Source organism: Prionailurus bengalensis, chromosome B2, assembly GCF_016509475.1.
Source record: "Prionailurus bengalensis isolate Pbe53 chromosome B2, Fcat_Pben_1.1_paternal_pri, whole genome shotgun sequence".
Lineage (NCBI taxonomy): Eukaryota > Metazoa > Chordata > Mammalia > Carnivora > Felidae > Prionailurus > Prionailurus bengalensis.
In genome coordinates, this window is record NC_057349.1 from 29,686,237 (window position 1) to 29,705,461 (window position 19,225).

At 45.5% G+C, this 19,225-nt stretch overlaps 1 protein-coding gene and 1 pseudogene across 1 annotated transcript; one reads left to right on the forward strand and one right to left on the reverse strand.

Moving 5' to 3' along the window:
* The first annotated feature begins 2,268 nt into the window (after positions 1-2,268).
* On the forward strand, positions 2,269-6,725 carry MUCL3 (mucin like 3). The gene is made up of 3 exons (XM_043591028.1): positions 2,269-4,043; positions 4,107-5,021; positions 5,519-6,725. The coding sequence occupies exons 1-3, from the start codon at positions 2,379-2,381 to the stop codon at positions 5,663-5,665; spliced, it is 2,727 nt and encodes a 908-aa protein (XP_043446963.1). The 5' UTR covers positions 2,269-2,378; the 3' UTR covers positions 5,666-6,725.
* Positions 6,726-13,444: 6,719 nt separating this feature from the next.
* LOC122490431 lies at positions 13,445-16,035 on the reverse strand (annotated as a pseudogene).
* Between the last annotated feature and the right edge of the window lie 3,190 nt (positions 16,036-19,225).

Consider the following 19,225-nt stretch of genomic DNA (forward strand, 5'->3'; position numbering starts at 1 on the left):
AAGACCTGCCTGTCTCATAGGAAGTGTGCAAGAAAGGTTGGCCATTGCTGTTGCTGTGGGATTGTGTGCAAGTCACCATTCCTCTTGGGTGAAACTTGAAACTTAAGTTTTTTGGCTGTAAAATAGGGAGCTTAATAGCTTGTAATGCTTCTAAAGAGGCACATTTTTCTTTCAAGAGGGCAACCTTCATCTATCCAGATAGCTTTAGGTGTGTGAAGAGGGGAGGCCAGTGGGGAACCATAGGGTTGAGTCATCTCATCTACTTCTCTGCATCCAGGCCAAACTTCAACACTAAAATGAAAGTCTCCCATCTCCTTCCTCTATCCATCTTCCATTCCTCTTCTTATCCTCCTCCCATTCATCATCTGTGTCTACTTTTGGGGAGCCGGGAGATCAGTGACCCTAGAAGAGAATCCAGAAAGAGAATGTCTGTAAGGCAACCACCTGAGCTTTTGGCTCAGAAAAGGTGCCCAATGAATAGTAGCTATCATTGGTATTGCTGCTGAGAGAACCAAGGAATGGAACTAACATAGCGAAGTGAGGGCCTGAAAATTCAGCCATCCTTTCTCTCCCTAACCTCGATTCCCATAAGAGACTTGGGACCCTCATCCCCTTCTTGTCCCACCCATATTTTTTCAAAGAGTTCCCTGGGCCTCTACTCTTCTTGGCAGCAAGGAGGTGGGTGGATTTTGTTTCTTTGTGATTGGGAATGGGTCCAGGTTCTGGTTGCCACCTTGAGCTAACAGACTGGAAATCTCAGTTACGTAACAACACTATCTCCCTCACTCTTTGGCGATCTCCTGACTAGGTATCAGAGACATCTCCTCTGTCTCCGTTGGTTGTTTTTTTCCCACGTAATTAAGGCCCATATCTGTTTATTGATAGAGGTGTTTTCTCTCACACCCTGTCCTTAAACACAGTCAGTCCCTTCTACAATTCAGCTGCCTCATTCACTCATCTCAGGACCCCCAAGCAGACATCTTTTTCTTTCAAGCGGGCAAACTTCATCTATCCCAGATAGCTTTAGGCGTGTGAAGAGAGGGGTGTCCAGTGGGGGACCATAGGGTTGAGTCATCTCATCTACTTCTCTACATCCAAACCAAACTTTAACACCAAAATGAAGTCTTCCATATCCTTCCTCTATCCATCTTCCATTCCTCTTTTTATCCTCCTCCTATTCATCACCTGTGTCTACTTATTAATCCTATGGCAAGTTCTGCCAGAAGTCTTACTTCAGTCTGTTACACAATTACATTTGAGATGGAGCTGGAATGTTATGGAAAGATGGAGATTCTGATATTTGTTCCCTTTCCTCTCAGCCCTGTCATGGAAAGGGAACTCCATTTCATAAGTATATAAACTCTAAAGGAGCATTTGTGGAACAAAATACCCTCAATATCTGATCTCAAAATCTTGTGATTTGATAGGTAGGGCAGGAAGTAGAGGTTGATAGGCACACAAATAACTGTAAGGTTGGGTTGAAGGTAGCAGGAAAGGGTATTAATAAAGAATTTTTTGAGCATTGAGATGAAACTAGATCTTATATGCTTGGAAGGATCTGGAAAGATGCCAGAAAGCCAGAAAGATCTGAATTTCAGAACTGAGGAGTGGAAGTGGAGAAGAGGTGAAGTGGCATTCTTGCTGAAGGCACAACCTGAACAAAGGTCCAGAGACTAGAGGAGAGAATGGGGATTTTAAGTCACAGTATTTTGAGGATACTGGCTGGGGAGATATATCTAGGGTAATAAAGGGACCCTTAGAGGGAGAGGTGGGCAGAGAAACAAGGAAGAAGATAATGGAAGTTTCTTATTTGCCTCTTTTCCTTCACAGGTGCTATCACATTTCAAGAACTTCAGAAAACTGGTGATTCCCCATCATCGGATAATTTGTTCTCTCCTACTTCAGGCTTTGTTTATAGTGCACCCCCTGATCATACTGCTCTTCAGTCAAGCCATAGCCCTCTAGACCTCACTAAATCTACAGAAACCCATAATCTAAAACGCAATTGCAACACTACGCACCATCTCAAGCCAATTTACAAACACATAGGTAATTCCCAAAACTCTACAAGTCATCATGAAGTTCTTCCTACTTCTGAAAAAACCCCGAGCAATCAAGGAAGAGACCCAAATGTTCGGAATGGACGGTCTATTGATCCTACTGACTCTACTAACACACATAAAGGATCGTCTGGTGTAAAATATCCAACGTCAGCACCCAAGATCAAAACAACTTGCCTTAAGTTCAAATCAGTTACAGGAACAGATAAAAGTGTAACATCTTTGAGAAACATTATTTCAGAGAGTAAAAGCGCTGCTTCACAGAAGACCATAAATCCTGTCCACAACTCAGGAAATTCGGAGAGCAAAAAAATACCTATGTATTCCTCAGGCAAAAGCACAACAGCCCCATCAGATGAGGTTACAAGAACCCCACGAAGGTCAGAAAGAGCTGGAGATCATACAATAGCTGCTAATCTCAGAACTACAGTTGCCTCAGGCACAACGATGATGAAGACTACAGGACGTATAAACAGGACATCAGCCATTGAAAAGACCACACAAATACCAGCAACACTTAGAGAACATAGACACAGCACCATATCAGCTCATATAAATATCACAAAATCACTAGAAAACTCACTAGAACATGGAAAAGTAGCCACATTGCCTTATGAGAAGACTCCGGGAGTCCCAACAGAATCTACAAAATATGGAGAAGAGACTACATCAACCAATAAGAAAACCACACTAACCCCCCAAAAGTCCAAGAAACATGGACAGAATACCACTCCAGACAGCAGAAGGACCACAAGGGCCCCAGAAGGGCCCACTGACTATGGTGAGAAGACAACCCCCGCCAATGGGAAGACCATGAGAGCCCCAGCAGGGCCCAAGGACCATGAGAAGACCACCCCAGCCAACAGGGAGGTCACAAGACCCGTGGAAGGGCCTAAGAATCATGAGAAGAAGACCACTACAGTCAACGGGAAGACCACAAATGCCCCAGAAAGCCCCAAGGGTCATGGGGAGAAGACTACATCAGCCAACGGGATGATCACAAGAACCCTAGAAGGGCCCAAGGACTATGGGGAGAAGACCACCCCAGCCAATGGGAAGACCATGAGAGCCCCATCAGGGTTCAAGGACCATGAGAAGATCACCCCAGCCAACAAGGAAATCACAAGATCCCCGGAAGGGCCTAAGGATCATGAGAAGAAGACCACTACAGTCAACAGGAAGATCACAAGTGCCCCAGAAGGCCCCAAGGGACATGATGAGAAGACTACATCAGCCAATGGGGTGACCACAAGTGTCCCAGAAGGGCCCAAGGAACATGAGGAAAAGACCACAAGAACTCCAGAAGGGCCCAAGGACCACAGGGAGAAGACCACCACAGTCAGGAAGATCATAAGTGCCCCAGAAAGGTCCAAGAACCATGAGGAAAGGACTACATCTGCCAATGGGATGATCACAAGAGCCCCAGAAGGCCCCAAGGAATATGGGAAGAAAACCACAAGAACCCTAGAAGGGCCCAAGGGCTCTGGTGAGAAGACAACGCCAGCTAATGGGAAGACCACGGGAGCCCCAGAAGGGCCTGAGAACCATGGGGGAAAGACCACTAGAGCCCTAGAAAGGACCAAGGACCACAGGGAGAAAAACACCCTGGCCAATGGGAAGACAACAAGAGCCCCAGAAGGGCCCATGGACCATAGGGAGAAGACCACTAGAACCCTAGAAGGGATCAAAGACTATGGTGAGAAGACAACCCTAGCCAATGGGAAGACGATGAGTGCCCCAGAAGGGCCCAAGGACCATGGGAAGACCACCCCAGCCAACAGGGAGACCACAAGAGCCCTGAAAGTTCCCAAGCATCATGGGGAGAAGACCACCACAGTCAACAGGAAGACCACTAGAGCCCTAGGGGGGCCCAATGACCATAAGGAGAAGACCACCCTGGCCAATGGTAAGACCACAAGAGTCCCAGAAGGGTCCAAGGATGATGGGGGTAAGACCACCAGAGCCCTACAAGGGTCCAAGGACCATGGGGAGAAGAACACAACAGTCAATGGGATGACCACGAGAGCCCCAGAAGGCCCCAAGGACCATGGGGAGAAGACCACCAGAGCCCTAAAAGGGCCCAAGGACCAGAGGGAGAAGACCACCTCAGCCAACGGGAAGACCACAAGAGCTCCAGAAGGGCCCAGGAACCACGGGGAGAAGACTACACTGGCCAATGGGATGACCACGAGAGCCCCAGAAGTTCCTACAGACCATGGGGAGAAAACCACCCCAACCAACAGGGAGACCACAAGAGCCCCAGAAGGGCCCAAGGACAATGGGGAGAAAACAACACTGGCCAATAGGATGACCACGAGAGCCCCAGAAGGCCCCAAGGACCATGAGGGGAAGACCACTAGAGCCCTAGAAGAGCCCAAGAACCATGGGGAGAAGAACACAACGGTCAATGGGAAGACCACAAGAGCCCCAGGAATTCCCACAGACCATGGGGAGAAGATCATCTCGGCCAACAGCAATATCACAAGAGCCCCAGAGAGGCCCAAAGAACATGGAGAAAATGCCACTCCAGCCAATAAGAAGACAAGAACTCAAGCCAAATCTATAAAGGCCACATTGGCCACTGAGACCACAAAACCCCCAAGAAAATCTAAAGAAAGTGTAGGAAAAAACACAGCTTCCACAGAGACTATAAGACCTCCATTCAATGTCACAGGAGACAAATCTGTCACTAATACCTCTCCTGGTTCAAATAAAACTGATGTTACCCATGGGGTACCCATTGGTTCTTTTACACTCACCACATCTCACATAAAGCTGAGTTCCATCATGTCAGAAGCCCCAGGCAACCAAAACCATCCATATCAGAACAAAGATGGCTCACAGGGAGGTCTTCGTGCTGGAGGAATGAGGGAGAATGATTCATTCCCTGCATGGGCCATAGTTATTGTGGTCCTGGTGGCTGTGATTCTCTTCCTGGTGTTCCTTGGCCTTATCTTCTTGGTAAGGGGCAGGGATGCTACAGGGGAGTGAACCCATGAGACAGGAAGTTGATGAGAGATTATGGATCTGAACAAGAGACAGTAATTAGCCCAGGAAAAGAGGCATGGTGGGAGGATGGTAATAAAGGGGTAGTGGTGGTGAAAACTTTGGGGAAGGACAATAGATGCATGAGGCATGAACAGTGGCATTGAAGAAAAGTCTGTGGCTGAGAGAAAAGGAAATAGAATAGGGAAAAAACTGGGGGCTGGAGATAGAATCTGGGATATGAGAACAGGGAATATCAGGAGAGGGAAAATTGGACAGAGGAGGGAATTGGAGATGAAGTCTGGGACTTAGTGCATGGGATCTGGGGCTGTAATAAGGATCAAGGTTTGGATGGAATCTTGGGAAAGAAGGAAGCTAAATGGCTAGGATCAGGGAGAATAGAATTCTATGGGTATTGAGGAAAGCAAGTGGCATGGCAGATGAAACTCATTCCTCCTTTCTCCTAATCACAGATTGCCTGTACAATGAAAACACGCCGTGCACTGGTCCAAAACACAGAGGACAATGACCCAGAGGATGATGGGGGCCCTAATTCCTACCCAGTCTACCTGATGGAGCAGCAGACTCTTGGCAAGGGCCAGATCCCTTCCCCACGGTGATCCTTCAGAAAGGTCCCAGCTCTTCCATGCCCTTCCTAAGATGAGGAATTAGACTCACCATTCCTATTTCCTGGACACCAGGAAGGGCAGAGTACTGGCAGTTAACAGCATTAACTCTTCATCAGCTGTGTTCTTATTGAAACTGGTCAAGGGATGAGGTGATAAGCAAGAAGGAGAAGCAAGAAGGGAGATAAAGAAGAAAGAATGAATAATGCAAGTGTTCTCTGCAGAAGATGGTGGTCTTGGAATGAAAACATGTTTGATGGACACATGGGGTAGACACCAACATAGGACACTGAGTCTTGGGAGGAGCAGCATGACTAAAGGAAGTTTGGGGGCCTTAGAAGCCAATGCCCATATCTGACTGTGAGTTGGAGATTGAGGACAGAGTTCCTGGGTGTCAGGACCAATCTATAATATTTCCATGTACTATTACTTAGATTTTGTGTATAAGCAGGCTCGTCTTTGACTTCCCAGGACACTTGCCTACCTCCTTTTTAAAATGAAAAAAGTAGAATCTGAGAAGAAAAGAGAACTTATTTCCTTCACCCTCTCTATACCAAGGAGAAAGGAAAATTCCAGAAAAGATCATAAATGTCTCTCATCCAGATGGTTCTTCCCTCTTCCTTCTGAATCCTTTAGTTTTTTCTAAATGTCTACAGTAGACATCCTGCTGGTCTGGCTTTCTGGGTTGTGGGTGGCACAGAGGGAGGGACTTTTGTGTGGTCTGCAGTCTTATCCATTTATCCCCATTCCAGACTGTCCCTGATGGTGTTCCCCACTCATTATTTATTTTCCTGTCAGTTCTACCAAAAGCCAGTCCAGGCTTTTTCCTGGAAGTCACTTGCCTTCTCCACTGCCCCCATTCTCTCTCTACTCACACTTTCACCCCAGATTTTGATATTCCCCCTTGTAGGCATATCATCTGGATTTTCTCTCCAACTTATTAAAGCCCTTTCACCTATTACTGATTTGGCATAGTGGAAAGAATGAACAGATAATAGATAGCTTCCTATCTATTGGTCTTTTTATAATAAAGTAGAAAATATTTGTAAAGTAAGTACACCATAATTATTGAACTGTCAGTTGGGAGAAGCCTTGACTAGTGTTCCTGACTCTGACTGTGACCTTACATATGACCTTGAGCAGCAGTGGCTAGAGAACAGGAATTCTTTAGAGTGTCATGGAAAATTAGGCTGAATTTCTACTGCTCCTAAAATGAGTCACTCCTGGATTTAGATAGGAGCCAGCCTGAGTTCCTGCTGGGCCCATCTGCATGGTGCAAAAGCAGGAGAAAATGTGTTCATTAATAAGCCAGTATTTCCATGTACCTATTATAAAATCTGTTGAGCATTATAAATATAAGATATAGTTACCACCTGAGACACAAATATAGGGAAATTAAATACATAATTCAGTAAGAGTTCTCACAAGGCAGTACTACACAGAATAAAGCATGACTCTAATGAATTAAACCCAATATTCATGGGCAACTACTACACCCCAAATTTATGTTAGGATACTAGCCCTGCTCCAAAGCCATTCCATGCCCAAACATCACTCCCAGCAGACCAACTGCCCATCACCCACATGGCCTTGGCTCACTCTTACCAAAGGAGGATCAGCAATTTCCCTGACCAGAAAGGCACAGGCCTTCCAAGTTTAACTTCATTGAGAATCAAATAACAACCCTCTCTGCTACTTTTGGCATTCCCATTTTCAGGAATCTGGAAGTCTACCACAGACAGTGGTCTTAATCTTGACACTCATGTCACTGAGTTATCTGCCACGGCACACTGCAGGCTCAGGAACTCTCTGAATCTCCCACCAGAGCTCTACTCTGCTAAAGGCAGGATTGTAGCTTGGATCCCAGAAAGGTGCCACAGGAACCCCAGACTTGGGTCTCTGGAGAGAGCCCTCTCCTCAGAACACCTGGTTTCTGGAAAGGGCTGGAGTGCCTGGGAAAAAAAGAAAAGGATACCAGGCTTGTAGTCATCCGGGCAGATGGTGACAGCATGCAGCAGCTGCCAGGACAGGAGTGTCACTCTTTCTGGGAGGAAAGTAGATACCCCCTATACCTAGCCTATAACCATTGAATTTCTCCAGCATGGACCCCAATTTAAGAACTAAAACAAAACCAAGCAAGAGCACCTTTGCCCCTAGAGTGCCAAACATTGAATCCCACGGAGGCCTCCCTGCAAAAGGACCCAAATGGAGCTCTGGGGTCAAAGGGTGTGTATTTGGGGGTGTATAGGAGGTTCTCCATCTCACAAGTGCTGCAGGGACTGTGGGCCCCACCACAGCTGCTGATTGTCTCCCTTCCCATTTCTCTCTCCCGCTGCAATGCTTACTTGGAAATCTACGGGGGAAATCCTCTGACAAGCTCTCGGGTTGGGCTCTCATTAGAGAAACTTACATAATGAGTGGCAAGGAGGGAATGGTTCCCTCCTCACAAGCTTAATCCCCACATCCCCAGGATAGATCAGTGCCCAAGACCTCTAGGGCTGAAGTGGGCAACAGGTGCAAGGGCAGAGGGGTGAGCCCAGGCAGGGCGGGCCAGGATCAGGGGTGAGGGACAGGGGACCAGAGCAGCCTCCTTCCTTCGCTCTAGGTTCCACTTGGCTGGAGGCTCCTGGATCTCGCTGGGTAACTGAGTGGATTGGTGGTTCAAGGCCAGCCACACCCAGGCGCCCCCTCTACTTGGCCACCGTGAGCATGCCCTTGGATCACGCCCCGCACCGCCAGCCACCCTCGGAGTTGGGGTGCAGTTCCTGGCCCTGGCTTCCTGCCCTGAGAGCCAGATTGACAGGCCTCGGCTTCCTTCCATCTGCGCACCATCCATAATAAAACTAAAGTTTTCGCTGTGCTTTCTTTCACCACATCACGTGCTTCAATCTTCTGTTAACTCTGCGAGTTCTTTCTTACTAAGCTTGTTTGACAGAAGACAAAACCAAGGCTCAGCGAAGAACCTTGTTCAAACCCACACAGCTCCTGGGAGCAGAGTTTTTCTCCCAACACAACTTTACTTTGTCCCTTAGTGGAGCCAGGATCCTTGTAACTTGGCAGCATGATCTAGATGGGTGGGATGTTTATAGGGACCACCTAAGGAAAAAAAGTATAATTGAGGTTTGTGCAAGAAAAGGTCCAGCTCCTTCTTCTGGAGTCCAGGTTCCCCTTTCAGCCCCTTGGACTTCCAGAGTTTTGTTCTTCTGGCCCCACAGGGCAGAAGCACTTTGCCCTCCCTCCCAGCACCCAGACCCCCTTACAGCGGACTGTGCTAGCACTCTCTGTCCACCTGCTCCTGGACAGTGAATGCTGGCACAGTAAGAATATTGAATGATTTGGGACCCAGTCACCCTCATTTTTCTCCCTTCTGCCTGCTACAAAGACCTCTGCTCCAGAAATGAGACATCCCCAGAGAAAACAGGTTTTTGCTGATCTCTGGCCCCAAGGGTGGGTCTCCTTTTCTTCTGACACATTTGATCCCCTTGTTCTCTCTCTCTCCCTGTTCCTATCCCCCTAAATTGCCAGAAGCACCCCTCTCTGTAGAGGGAGGGCCAAAAGTTATGGCTTCCCCTGCTTAGCAGCAACTACAAAGCCCATAGCAATGGCCAAGTGAGACAAGAAAGTAAGCTGGGCATATTGTGGAGCAAGTGTTAGAATCCAAGAATCCAGCTGTTCAAGTCCCTGGCTCCCTACTACCACGGAACTCATCCCAGTTGATCTTCCTCCTCCCACAACCCTGGCCCTGGCAAGCTTTTAATTCTTCCTGAAACTTCATGTCCTAGTGAGACTCCAGGCATCAACTCATCCTATGTAGTCCATTTCTGCTGTAGAACCCACCATGCTAGATAACAACTTCCAATGTGGATTATTTCAAGATGAAGAGAGGAAAATTATCGCCTGCCTCCTGCATCCTAATGCAGCTTCTCTTTGGAATCCTGGGACCTGGTACATGAATTATCCATCAATCACAGAGGATATGGAAGCCACAGAAAGTCAGGAGAAAAAGGTCTCTGTCCGAGGCACTCTGCTTGCATATTCTCATTCTTTTTCTGGAAGCAAAGATGATAAACTTCTTTTCTCCTATTTCTGTGAAAGTCAGTACTGACCCTAGCCCCCATTGACCACAGTTGTGGCCCTCACCTTCACCTTGCAGCAAATCCACCTTTCTCCTCTCCCTCCAACCTTCAACTATAAGCAGGAACACAAATAGCAACTTTATTTTGATTTTTCCCTTAGAATCCTGGAGTGTAATAGCTGCTTGATAAATGTTTTGTATCTAACATGAAAATCCTAGTTTCTATATCATCCTTAATTCCTTATTAGAGTTAGCCTCCAAGTCTGAATAAAGCCAAGGGAAATGAAAATATCCCTACCAGAAATGCTGCCTAAATGTGAATCCTTGGTCAGCTCTCCCTGGATAGAGACACATGCAGAGGGACCACAGAAACCCCAGGGCAGTGGGAACTGTGGATGAAATTAGCCAGAGGAGAAGTAAAGTCTGGGCTCCTATGTTCCTAGCCATTTCACCTGACTTCTCTCTTAGACTCCTCCAGACTTTCAAGTTTCTCTTTTTAAGTATTAAAAACAATGCCAGATAACTCTTCATTTCCACTGTAGGATGGAATGACTAAAAAGGGAGTAGCAGGGTAAGTGTGGAGTTGACAGAAGTAGGCCTGGGTTGGATTAGCAAAAGGACTTTGGGTGGTGTTTTTCTTTTTCTTTTGATATTTATTTCTTGCATCCTCCATCTGCTCCCTCCCAATGACTGTCTCCCGGAGACAGCTGTCTTGCACATTCTGTTCTCTTTCTCCTTCTTGCCTCTCTGTGAACCCCTTCGATTTGAACCATTATTACTGCAGAGGACTTCCAGACTCATCATTAGCCTCTCTTTGCTCTGAAATCCAGTCCTGTATTTCCAGGCTTATTTTTCCCATAGCATCTTCACTTGGATGTCACATCATATCAAACATGAGGCTCATGTATTCGTCCAGCAAACATTTTTGGAGCGTTTCCTCCGTGCTAGATCTGAAGATAACATCAGTGAATATAGCAAGCAACAGGTCCTGCCTTTAGGTAAAGATCTCACAATCCACCAGGAAAGGCAGATATCACACAAGGAATGACACACAAATACTTATAACTCTTTTAAGTATGCAAAAATACCGGCAAGCACCACCTCATCTTCCCACTATCAGGTCTTCATAGTTTCCCTCATTGGCATTCATTCTTTTCCTCCCTGCTCCCCCTTTACATTGGAGGAGTGTCTCTCCAACCTGGGTTCTTGTTCCCATCCCACACTTCCTGCCTCTCAGTAGGCTTCTCCTCCCCCTCCCACACTGTCTACTTCTCTTTCTCTGGGGTCTGTCCATCAGCATCCAAACAAGCTCTAGAAAAGTGTACACAAGAATCACCTGGAAGAGATTCTACTTGTTTACTTATTTATTTATTAAAAACCATTTATTTATAATTTAGGTATAGTTAATATACAATATTATATTAGTTTCAGGTGTGCAACAGGATGATTGGATATTTGTATATATTGTGACATGATCACCACGATAAGTCTAGTTAACATCCATCACCACATATAGTTACAATTTGTGTGTATGTGTGTGTTGAGAACTTTTAATATCTATGCTCTTTGCAACTTTGAAATATGTGATACAGTATTATTAACTATAGTCACCATGCTGTACATTACACCCCCAGGACTTATATTAAAAAAAATTTTTTTTAACATTTCTTTATTTTTGGGGGGCGAGGGGCAGAGAGAGATGGAGACAGAGAATCAAAAGCAGGGTCTGCGCTGCCAGTGCAAAGCCCAATGTGGAGCTAGAACTCAGGAACCGTGAGATCATGACTTGGGCTGAAGTCAGACACTCAACCAGCTGAGCCACCCAGGCGCCCCAGGACTTATTTATTTTATAATTGGAAGTTTGTACCTTCTGATCCCGTTCATGCATTATGCTCACTCCTAACCCCTGCCTCTGGTGACCACCAATCTGTTCTCTGTAGCCATAAGCTTATTTTGTTTTAGCTTCCACATATGAGATCATACATTTGTCTTTGTTTGATTTACTTCACTTAGCATAATGTCTTCAAGGTCCATCCATGTTGTCACAAATGGCAGGATTTCCTTCTTTTTTATGGCTGAATAATATTTCATTCTATATATATGAGATCATTTCTAAAATGCAGGTTTTGGTCCCTGTCCCTTAGGGTTCCTGAATCGGTAAATCTGGGATAGGGGCTGGGATCTGCATTTTAACAAGCTCTTAACCAACCTTGAAGCCTGTGGTCTAGTGACCACACTTTGAAAACTCTGTTCTTCCAGTATCCATCCTTAATAAGCCCATATGTTTCCCAGCTCTACCCTCTGTCATTGCCAAGTTTCTTGAAATAATTCCCTATAAACACAATATTCATTTTCTCATCTCCTACTCACTGTGTGTATATTTCCTTTGCAGATTTTATCAGAGTAATTCATGTAGTTTTTGAAGTCCAGTAGTCCTACAGGCTCATTACAGAAAATAGCCATCTCTGATGCACCCCTCCTTTTCACACCTGATGCCTGCTGTCCAGAGGCAGCAACTTCCAACTTTTAGCTTTTTCTCTTGGTATTTGCACATACAGATTTAAACAACATATTTAGGGGCACCGGCGTGGCTTAGTCAGTTAAGCGTACAACTTCAGTTCAGGTCACGATCTCATGGTTCGTGAGTTCGAGCCGTTCATCCGGCTCTGTGCTGACAGCTCAGGGCCTGGAGCCTGCTTCAGATTCTGTGTCTCCCCTCTCTCTGCTCCTTCCTTGCTTGCACTCTGTCTCTCTCTCAAAAATAAATAAACATTAAAAATTTTTAGAAAAATCAACACATTCATATTATATTGCTATTCCTGGATTTTTAACAAAGATCTTGAATGCATTTTTAATCAGGCTAAATAATATTGTAAGACTCAAAAACTTCTTATCCCAATTTTTCCCCCGGAAAAGATTTAATAATTTATATATATCCAATATCATGGGGAATAAATATCCTTTTCAAAACAAAACATGTTTTTAAAATTCTAATTAATTTTCTTATCAGTTAACTTCATTTTTAGCAGCAATTATTAAATAAAGTGGAAAAAGAAATTCTCTCATAGTAAATTACACAGGCCCAAGAGAGAATATCCACACCTATTATCCTACTTTCTCAGAAAATAATTTATCTAACATCTGGCTCACAAATTTTAAAATCAACTGTGTTAAAACATGACAGCACATGTTAACTCTTGCTTGTGTCTTATGAAAGCACTTATGGAAAGAAAAAAATGTTTCACAGGTAGTGGGCACAAACAGGTGATTTGGGGAATTGGTAACGAAAAATGGCAATCTTTCTTAATTGTAGTGAGGTATGGAATGCTCTTCAACAAGCTCCAAGTCCATGAAATGGTATACCAGAAGTTTTCCTTTTCTTTTTTTGCAAAGCAGAATGCTAGCAGAGTTTTCTGCATATGCACCTTCCGCTTCATCAGTTCTGTGGTAGGGACACTATCAGGCTTGGCCCGTGGTGTCACTGATTTCTTCTTCTTCTTCTTCTTCTTCTTCCTTCTCCTTCTCCTTCTTCCTCTTCTTCTTCCTTTTCCTCCTCCTCCTCCTCTTCCTCTTCAGTCTAATTCTTCTCATTCTCCTCCTCCTCTTCCTCCTTTTTTCCTCAAAATTTTTATTGTGGTAGAACATACATAACAGAAGTTTACCATTTTAACCAATTTTAAGTGAACAGTTCAGTGGCATTAACTACATTCATATGGTTGTGTACCATTGCTGGTGACTTGTTTCTGATTTCTGATTCTGCCTCCCAGAACCATCACACTCAGGCCTGGCTTAGTGTCGTCTCTGTCCAAATACTTGAAACATGGTGAATGGTGAGGGGCAGACCTCTGATGCTGCAGCTTCAGGGTATGTCTTGCTGTTCATACCCTTCCAGAAGCTGATCTAGGGTAGCACAGCTGTTACCTCCATGCACCCTATGTGCTAGACTCTCCTTGACATAGCTTTCTGTAGCCATGTAGTCATTTCTGAATAGGTAAACTAAGACTTGAGCAATTGTTTTCTTATACCACATTGAATAATTCTTATTGTCCTTATTAATATTTTTTCTTTCTGAATAGAGTGCTGCCCGATCAATTCTTGTGCCAGCAGTCTCAAGGCTTTCCCTAAGCATTCAACTTCCTGTTGGAGTGTTTCTCATTTTCAAACATGTGGGCTGTCTGTTGGTAAAATTGTCCAGAGTTTTCCAGATTGACATTTTCTATGAGCTTTCCAGCTAGTTCCAGTGCCTGCTGTGTTTCAGTTCCTTCAAGGTTGCTCTGTTGGGAGTGCTATTTTCTAGAAATATTGTGCTGGCTTTCTCCATCAGTTGGTAGTTCCTGCATCTCCTTCAACATCATCCCTGCTTGCTCAGAAGCTTTATGTCTCCAGATTCAGAAGTGTTACCATCAGTATCTGGTTGCCATTAAAAAAAAAAGCAGTTTTCAAGTATTTATCTGCTTTGATAAGATGCTCCAGCCCTTCATCTTTCTTTTGAGCAACTATTTCCACAGTCTGTCTGAAGGGCAAGACAGCGTCTTCCTTTTGGGCCCTGAAAGAGTCCTAGACAGAGATTCATAGGTTATTTTGTTTCATATATTTTCTGTGTATTTATTCATCGTCTTTCTCCCTTACTTGAATATAAGCTTCATACCTATTTTTTAACACTGTGTCCCATGCCTGGAATCCTATATGCTTTATAGAAGTTTCTTTTTTTTTAATTATTTTTGTAATGTTTATTTATTTTTGAGAGAGAGACAGAGACAGAACATGAGTGGGGGAGAAGCAGAGAGAGAGACACAGAATCTGAAACAGGCTTCAGGCTCTGAGCTGTCAGCAAAGAGCCTGACGCGGGGCTCGAACTCACAAACTGCGAGATCATGACGTGAGCCAAAGCCGGATGCTCAACAAACTGAGCCACCCAGGCGCCCCTTTACAGACGTTTCTTGAGGAATATTTTTGTTATGAAAGTGAAGGACTGGGACAGAGAGCACCTATCAGAGAGAAATTTAGATCAATCTCCCAGATTCTTCTCTAGCCCATTTCCCCTGCTACTACTTGGTCTAGCATTTTATACTAAAAAGTAACTAAATAAAAGAAAGAAATTATTCCAAAGATTTTCCCTTACCATTTCCTTGTGTCTTTTTACTGAGAGAACTGATACAAACTGCCTATACATCAGTTCTGACCTTCACTGTCTAAGAGGTGATGAAGCATTTGGCCTCATCTAAAAGCTACAACCTGACTGCCTTCATTTCATGCGTAACAATCTGTGGGCTCTGCTCAGGCAGGGACAGTATGCTGAAGGTCGCAAAGAATCAAGGGGGGATTTGCACTTGAGGGTCTCAGCTCAAGTGTCCTACCGTTTTGGTGTGACCTCCCCTTTACTTTCACCCAGCTGAGGCAATGCTTCTGGGGATATCTGTCCAGATGACCTCTATGTTTTCAAACAACACATTTTCTCCTTCATCTGAGCTCCAACAATCCTTCGTGTTAGAGAAATGATATGCAGTTTCTGTCTGTGTTGCCTCCTTAACATCTGTTAGATTTTAAGATTCACCTAGGCGAACAGCAACAAAAACCCCACAGAAACCAAAAGACTGAGGATCCTGATTAGTAAAATTCTTGAGGAAAGAAGAGTGTAGAGGTGATTGATCAAACGATTCATTCAACACAGAAGCACAAGTGACTCAGCAGGCGTGCCCACAGCATCCACATTGGGGGGGGGGGATTAACTGCAGTCTAGATACCAGTAGTTCTGCTGACTTAAAGGAAACAAGAATGACAAATTTGCACAATATTCTTAATTAAATACAAAAAATGCAAAAATTAGGGTTATTCCTGAATATAAATTAATGTATTTTAGGGAGGACTACAACTCCTGGGTCCACCATAGCCTCTGAGCCCTCCATACCCTTGATCACAGCTGCCAGGCACACTACCAAGACAACCACAGCCTCAGGAGACACCACAGTGTGTGTGTCCACAATGGGCTCCTCCCACAGGTCCTCAGAGCAACTCAACCTCTCAGGCCATCAAGGTCTCCACCACAGCTTCTGAGACCACACAACCATCACCACAGCCTCTGAGGCACCACACCCTCCACCACAGCATCTGTATCCATCATGACCTCTACCACAGCCTCTGAAACCACCACAGGCTCTGAGACTACCTCAGTCTCCCGTACAGTTTCTGAAACCATGAAGTCCTTCACTACAGTGTCTGTGCCAATGATGGCCTGCACCCCAGCCTCTGAGACTACCGTGTCCTCCATAATAACCTCTGTGCCTACCATGGTCTACAACTCAGGCTCAAAGATTACAACAGCCTCTGAGACCATCATGGCCTCTACCACCACCTCTGAGACTACGATACCTGCCAACACAGCCTCTGATATCAGTACAGTTTCCACCAAAGCCCTTGTGACAATTTTGAAGTCTATGCCTTCTGCAGTCACCCCAATAACTGCTGACACCACAGCATCTCTGTCCTTCACAGCCTCTGAGAGCACTGCTCCCTCCGTGATGACATCTGTGCCCACCACAGTCTTCACTACAACCTCTGAAATCATCACAGGTCCTAGAGCCACCATAGACTTCACCGCAGCTCAAACACCACTGCAGAGTCTGTGTCCACCACAGGCTCTGAGATCACCATGTCCACAGAGGCCTCTTCCTTTGCCTCTGAAATCTCCATAAGCGTGGACACCACCATAGCTTCTACTATAGCTCCTGAGATCATCACACCTTCCACTACAATTTCTGTGCCAACTACAGCCCTCAGCATAGCCTCTGAAGTCACCATAAGTTCTTCAACTACCCTAGTCTCTCAAATAACTTCTGAGGCCCTCAGGTCCACCATTGCAGCATCTGTGCCAATGATACCCTCTATCCCAGACTTTGAGGCTTCTGGGGCCTTTACCAAGGTCTCTGAGACCACCACAGCCTCCACAATTACATCTCTGCCCACCACAGGCTCTAAGAACACAGCTTTGGGGACTACCATGGCCTCCACCACCACTTCTGAGACCACCATGGCATCTACCACCACTGCTGATACCACTAAGGCCACCACTGATCTCTCTGACAGCAGTGTGGTGTCTACCTTGGCCTCTGAGGCAATGACAGTATCCACTAAAGTCTCTGACACCAGAAGAATCTGTGCCCTCCGCAGCTATTCCGATGTCTGGAGACACCCTAACTGTCTCACCTACAGCTTCTTCTTTTTTCTTTAACTCACCCCTTTATTTAAAAAAAAATTTATTTATTTTGAGAGTGAAAAGGAAAGAGAGAGAAAGTGTTTAAGTAGGGGTGGGACAGGCAGAGAGGGAGAGAATCCCAAGCAGGCTATGTGCTGTCAGCATGGAGCCTGATGTGGGGCTCAAACTCACAAACTGTGAGATCACGACCTGAGCAGAAATCAAGAGCCTGCACCTAACCAACTGAGCTACCCAGGCGCCCCTCAACGACAGCTTCTATGGGCACCACAGTTTCTTTCTCAGAATCCGGATCCATCATATATTCTTCAACAGATTCTGGCAACACCGAAGCTTCCACCTCACCTTTTGGACCTACCACAGCCTCAGAGGTCACCACACCTTTTACTTTGGCCTTATCACCTACCTTGGCCTTTACCTCTGCCTCTGAGGTCCCCACAGTCTCCATTAGTGTCTCTGGACCTTTCATGGTCTCTTCTATCACCTTGGTGCCCACCAAGGTCACTGACTTTTCTACTCAGACCATCAACAACACAGCTTTATTGGGTACTGACCACCATATCTTCTCTAAGCACACACATTTACCTCCAGTGACAACCATCACCTTTTTGCCTGTTTCTGTCATTTCTGCTCTAGACTCTAGTCAAGCCACCACTCCTATTAGATATAATTCTGTTCCCTCTTTTTGAATCTTACTTATTTCTGTTCTGGTCTCACTTTCTTTTGTTCAGTGTTCCTCATTTCCATCCCAATCAGATTCTTTGCAAATAACCGCCCCCCCCCAACCCCAACACACACACATTAATTATATTCCATCACTTGTGCCTAGAGGGAACTCACCTCAACTGCGACAAACATCTCAGTTTGTTAGATGCTATCACTTCTGTGCCAAGCCCAATCAGCTCTGTCCCACCCACCGCCTGTGACATGCCACCTCATCTTCAATATATTGAGCGCTGGCCCAGGGGCTGCTAACTACACTTCATGGACCAAATCTGGCCTGTTACCTGCTTTCTCAAATGAGGTATTATTGGAGCGCAGGTGCACGTACTCCTTTACGTCTATAGCTGCTTTCCAGCTACTTTGCATACTTGTGAGAGAGACTTTGTGACTCAAATAGCTTAAACATATGCCACCTGACAACGCTTTACAAGAAGAAGTTTGCCAACCCTTGCTTCAAGGTTGATTAAGACCAAAGTGATTTTTTTTTCATATTCTTCCACTTGCTCTGAATAAAATCACCTCTGCACTTGCCATCAGCACTCATGGAGAATGTGATTCAACCCATTTTGTTCTGAGCCACTCACTGCTATTCCAGTGACTGACACTGCTCTTGTATCAGGGTAACCACTTCCAGTCTAAGCACAATCCTTGCTGCCAATGCCACCTGCTGTATGTATTAGTTCCCCCCGCCTTATTCTGAGCCAGCCTCTCCTGTCCCTAGGGCCAGCCTCCTCCCTGTGGGTCAGGTTCTTCCACATAAGTTCTGAGCACACTCACCTCACCTTTGTTGACCACCACGATTGTGTTAGATTATGTAACCTGTGCTCCCAGCCATGGCCACTGTCTCACCCCTGAGTAAATCTGAGTCCATCATCCCGTCTTCCAGCAATGTCCTTATGCCCAGTTGAGTACATCACAAGAATATCAGACTCTGCCCCTTTTATCCCAGCCCACCTTCTCTATTTGGGTGATCACTTCTAAAATTGAATAAATCTTCTCCTACATCAATCACAGTCACATTTCCTCAGTCTTAGCCTTCACCGTCACCAGTGGACATAGTCTACGTCCTCTTCTCTAAGACACTCACCTCTGCTCTGGGGACCATGGCCTCAGGTGAATCACTTTCTAACATCTCTCCTCTCACCACAACAGCTCTTCTCAAACCACCACTCCCATTAGTGGGTTATATCAACCTTTCTTCTCTAAATACACCCGCCTCCCTTTTGATTACCTGTTTCCTAGGCACCAGGACTCTGGAGTCAGGAAAACTACCTCCCCCCACCCCGTCACCATGGCCCTTGCAATGGACTCTACACCCCCTGCCACCAGGAATATTGTCCCCGAGAGAGCCCCAAATGCTCTGACCTGGGCACATCCACTGTTGGAGCACCATCTACCACCTCTGTTCCAGGTACCAGGAACACCAGGATGAGATCCACCCAGGAGTCAATCTCCACTCCTGGAAGAAGCATTACCTCCCCCCAAATAGGCCCAGTCACCACAGGCACAAACACAGTTACCAAGAGTCAAATGCCAACAAATGAGA